This window comes from Moschus berezovskii, chromosome 12 (genome assembly GCF_049115385.1).
Source record: "Moschus berezovskii isolate FMDL1 chromosome 12, NW_MosBer_1.0, whole genome shotgun sequence".
NCBI classification, from domain to species: Eukaryota; Metazoa; Chordata; class Mammalia; order Artiodactyla; family Moschidae; genus Moschus; species Moschus berezovskii.
Genome location: NC_142471.1, coordinates 14,619,696 through 14,624,961, shown reverse-complemented (window position 1 = coordinate 14,624,961; position 5,266 = coordinate 14,619,696). Strand labels below are relative to the sequence as shown.

The window sequence follows — 5,266 nt, the reverse complement described above, 5'->3', positions numbered from 1 at the left end:
TTTTAGGTCTGTTAGTGTTTGTCTTATGTATTGAGGTGCTCCTATGTTGGGTGTATAGATATTTACAATTGTTATGTCTTCCTCTTGAACTGATCCCTTGATCATTATGTAGTGTCTTTCCTTATCTCTTGTAATCTTCTTTATTTTAAGGTCTATTTTGTCTGATATGAGGATTGTTACTCCAGCCTTCTTTTGCTTCCCATTTGTATGGAATATATTTTTCCATCCTCTCACTTTCAGTCTATATGTGTCTTGAGGTCTAAAGTGGGTTTCTTGAAGACAGCATATATATAGGTCTTGTTTTTGTATCCATTCAGCCAGTCTGTGTCTTTTGGTTGGAGCATTTAATCCACTTACATTTAAAGTAATTATTGATATATATGTTTCTATTGCCATTTTCTTAATTGTTTGGGGTTGATTTGGTAGATTTTTTTTTTTTTCCTTTTGTATGTCTTAACTGTATAAGTCCATTTAACGTTTGTTGTAAAGCTGGTTTGGTGGTACTGAATTCTCATAACTTTTACTTATCTGAAAAGTTTTTGATTTATTCATAAATTCTGAATGAGATCCTTGCTGGGTACAGTAATCTTGGTTGTAGATTTTTCTCCTTTAGTACTTTAAATATATTCTGCCATTCCCTTCTGGCCTGCAGAGTTTCTACTGAAAGGTGCTGTAAAGTATATGGGGTTTCCCTTGTATGTTATGTGTTGCTTCTCCCTTGTTGCTTTTAATATTCTTCCTTTGTGTTTAGTCTTTGTTAGTTTGATTAGTATGTGTCTTGGCATGTTTCTCCTTGGATTTATCCTTTATGGGACTCTGCACCTCTTGGAATTGATTGACTATTTGCTTTTCCATGTTCGGGAAATTTTCAAGTATAATCTCTTCAAAAATTTTCCATACCCTTTCTTTTTCTCTTCTTCTTCTGGGACCCCTATAATTCGAATGTTGTTGCTCTTGATATTGTCCAAGAGGTCTCTGAGACTATACTCAGTTATTTTCATTCTTTTTATTTTATTCTGCTCTTCAGAAGTTATTTCCACCATTTTATCTTCCAGCTCACTGATTCATTCTTCTGCTTTGGATATTCTGCTATTGATTTCTTCTAGAGTATTTTTAATTTCATTAATGGTGTTGTCTCTGTGTGTTTATTCTTCAGTTCTTTCAGGTCTTTGTTTAAATGATTCTTGCATTTTCTCCATTTTGTTTTCAAGGTTTTGATCATCTTTACTTTCATTGTTCTGAATCCTTTTTCAGGTTGCCTATTTCCTCTTCATTTATTTCGACTTCTGTGTTTCTAGTTTTTTCCTTCATTTGTGTAGTATTTCTCTGCCTTTTCATTATTATTTTTTAACTTACTGTGTTTGAGGTCTGCTTTTCCCAGGCTTCAAGGAAAGTTGAATTTGTTCCTTGAAGAAGGTTGAATTCTTTATTCTTTTTGGTTTCTGCCCTCCTACATTTGGTCCAGTGGGGTGTGTAAACCTTGTATAGGGTGAGATTTGTGCTGAGTTTTTGTTTGTTTGTTTTTCTTCTGATGGGCAAGGGTGAGTGAGGTGATAAACTTGTCTGCTGATGATTGGGTTTGTATTTTTGTTTTGTTTGTTGTTTACATGAGCCATCCTACACAGGGTGCTACCGGTGGTGGGGTGATGCTGGGTCTTGTATTCAGGTGGTTTCATTTGTATGAGTCTCACTATTTGATACTCCCTAGGGTTAGTTCTCTGGTAGCCTAGGGTCTTAGAGTCAGTACTCCCACTCCAAAGGCTCAGGGCTTGAATCTGGTCAGGAAGATTCTACAAGTGGTTTGTTATGGCATTAAGTGAGATTAAAACAAATATCCAAAAATGAGAAACCAAAGATGAACCCCAGACCAATATCAGTTACAAAATCAGGCAAATAATACTTAAAATAATGGAATATACACCCATGAGCAAAGTAAAAATAATCCAACAAAAATAAAATACAGTAGATTAACCCAGCAAACAAAGGAAATAAAAAATTATATTTACCATTTAAGAACAAAACTAACTAAAGCACAAACTGGAAAACAAAACTAAAGCAAGGTGCCAAGTGGGGAATAAAGCAATGAAAACAAAAGTAACAAATATGTTGACAGGAAAGGAAAGAAAGAAAAAAAAAAAAAGATTTTGTCTCAGCCGTGCCAAAGTTGTGTGTGCAGGTCTGCCTGCCGTCCCCCATCTTGCAGCCTGATTTGACGCCAGCACCCAGTAGGAGACAATGATGTTGGGCACCAAAGGCGGTGAGGGGTTCGTGGTGAAGGTCCAGGGCTTGCCTTGGTCTTGCTCTGCAGACGAAGTGCAGCGTTTTTTTTTTTTTTTTTCCTGACTGCAAAATTCAAAATGGGGCTCAAGGTATTTGTTTCATCTAAACCAGAGAAGGCAGACCAAGTGGCGAGGCTTTTGTTGAACTTGAATCAGAAGATGAAGTCAAATTGGCCCTGAAAAAAAAAACAGAGAAACTATGGGACACAGATATGTTGAAGTATTCAAGTCAAACAACGTTGAAATGGATTGGGTGTTGAAGCATACTGGTCCAAATAGTCCTGATACAGCCAATGATGGCTTTGTACGGCTTAGAGGACTCCCCTTTGGATGTAGCAAGGAAGAAATTGTTCAGTTCTTCTCAGGGTTGGAAATCGTGCCAAATGGGATAACATTGCCGGTGGACTTCCAGGGGAGGAGTACGGGGGAGGCCTTTGTGCAGTTTGCTTCACAGGAAATAGCTGAAAAGGCTCTAAAGAAACACAAGGAAAGAATAGGGCACAGGTATATTGAAATCTTTAAGAGCAATCGAGCTCAAGTTAGAACTCACTATGATCCACCACGAAAACTTATGGCCATGCAGCGACCAGGTCCCTATGACAGACCTGGGGCTGGCAGAGGGTATAACAGCACTGGAAGAGGAGCTGGCTTTGAAAGGATGAGGTGTGGTGCTTATGGTGGAGGTTATGGAGGCTATGATGATTATAATGGCTATAATGATGGCTATGGATTTGGGTCAGATAGATTTGGAAGAGACCTCAATTACTGTTTTTCAGGAATGTCAGATCACAGATACGGGGATGGTGGCTCTACTTTCCAGAGCACAACAGGACACTGTGTACACATGCGGGGATTACCTTACAGAGCTACTGAGAATGACATTTATAATTTTTTTTCACCACTCAACCCTGTGAGAGTACATATTGAAATTGGTCCTGATGGCAGAGTAACTGGTGAAGCAAATGTCGAGTTTGCAACTCACGAAGATGCTGTGGCAGCTATGTCAAAAGACAAAGCAAATATGCAACACAGATATGTAGAACTCTTCTTGAATTCTACAGCAGGAGCAAGCGGTGGTGCTTATGGTAGCCAAATGATGGGAGGCATGGGCTTGTCAAACCAGTTCAGTTACAACGGCCCAGCCAGCCAGCAGCTGAGTGGTGGTTATGGAGGCGGCTATGGGGTCCAGAGCAGCATGAGTGGATATGACCAAGTTTTACAGGAAAACTCCAGTGATTTTCAATCAAACATTGCATAGGCAGCCAAGGAGCAGTGAACAGCAGCTACTACAGTAGTGGAAGCTGAACATCTGTGGGAGTGAACGGAATGGGAGGGATGTCTAGCATGTCCAGTATGAGTGATGGATGGGGAATGTAATTGATCCTGATCACTGACATTTTTTAAAAGAAAAATATAAGTTTTAACAGTTTTGCTATACAAGCTTGTGATTTATGCTTACTCTAAGTGGAAATCAGGATTGTTTTAAAGACTTAAGTTTCAGTATTTTTGAACACACATTCATCTAGGATGTAACAACTAGGTTGAGTAAACTATTACTGTTAAATAATTTTAAGCTTTTCTCAAGTTAGTTCTATTGTAGGATGTACTTAAGCAGTAAGTGTAATTAGGTTCAGTTGTAGCTCAGTCGTGTCCGACTCTCCGCGACCCCATGAATCACAGCACGCCAGGCCTCTCTGTCCATCACCAACTCCTGGAGTTCACTCAGACTCATGTCCATCCAGTCGGTGATGCCATCCAGCCATCTCATTCTCTGTCGTCCCCTTCTCCTCCCGCCCCCAACCCTTCCCAGCATCAAAGTCTTTTCCAGTGAGTCAACTCGTCGCATGAGGTGGCCAAAGTATTGCAGTTTCAGGTTAAAGCAGTTGAATTATGTTAAATGTTGCTCTTACATCACATTACATTGAACACTGTCTGGATGCATGTTGAAAGACATGCTTTTTTCTAAAACTCAATATAGGAGCTGTGTCTACAATTAAAAGTGAAACATTTGGCATGTTTGTTAATTCTAGTTTCATTTAATAACCTCTGGCACGTAAGGTTAAGCTTTTTTTCTTTTAAGTTAATGGGGGAAATTTGACACGCAATACCAATACTTTAGGATTTTGGTCTTGGTGTTTGTATGAAATTCTGAGGCCTTGATTTAAATTTTTCATTGTATTGTGATTTTCCTCTTAGGTGTATTGTGCTAAGTGAAACTTGTCGAATAAATCTTTCTTTTAGAAAAAAAATAGATATGCAAGGTTAAATAGTGGTAGATGAAGATTTATATACATTAAAGATTAACTGCAAGTGGAAAAGAATAGTAGGAAAGGTAAACAAAGAAATAAGAAAAATACGATAGCTTTAAAAATATTAAAATTATAAAGAGACAAGACGGTGACACTGTCGTTGGACATGGAGTACATCTCTTTCCATGGATACATCATGAATACACATTCAGACACAAAAGTGCATGCAGAAAACACCAGCTGAGAGCAGACTAAGAGTACCTGACCAGTGGAAAAGAATACATAGAATCATGCAAAACTCAGTAGAACGAAAGAACTAGGGGGAAAAACAGGAGTGCTAGCAGGACTGGACCTCCCTCAGTGGGTGGGGGAACTGAAGCAGGGGTCTGATCCCCACATCTGGGCAATTATCTGAGTCAGAGGAGAACCATTTAAGGCTGAGAGTGAAACAGCTGATCTGTGGTAGCCTAAATGGAATGAGAACTAAACAGTCCTTGCTGCAGCCATAAATACACCTGACAAAAACACTGGTCCCCTGGAAGGTGGAGCGGCTGGGAGCTGGAGTTTAGGGATTGTGGAGCAATCCCAGGGCAAGGGCTGCTGCTGACTGAAGAGACAGATCGAGGGGACATGAGGGAGGAATTTGTGGTGGGAAATGCCAGGGGAGGAAAGCCAGGCAGCCATGGAAGCAAGGCGATACTGCTGAGTCACGCGTAGCGGGTGGAGCCATTACCGTGG

At 39.8% G+C, this 5,266-nt stretch overlaps 1 protein-coding gene across 1 annotated transcript; it reads left to right on the top strand.

Moving 5' to 3' along the window:
• Positions 1-2,460: 2,460 nt before the first annotated feature.
• LOC129555822 (heterogeneous nuclear ribonucleoprotein H-like) lies at positions 2,461-3,636 on the top strand. Its single transcript, XM_088841895.1, has one exon. It carries the CDS (start codon positions 2,479-2,481, stop codon positions 3,535-3,537), a length of 1,059 nt encoding a protein of 352 aa, XP_088698021.1. The 5' UTR covers positions 2,461-2,478; the 3' UTR covers positions 3,538-3,636.
• Positions 3,637-5,266: the final 1,630 nt, after the last annotated feature.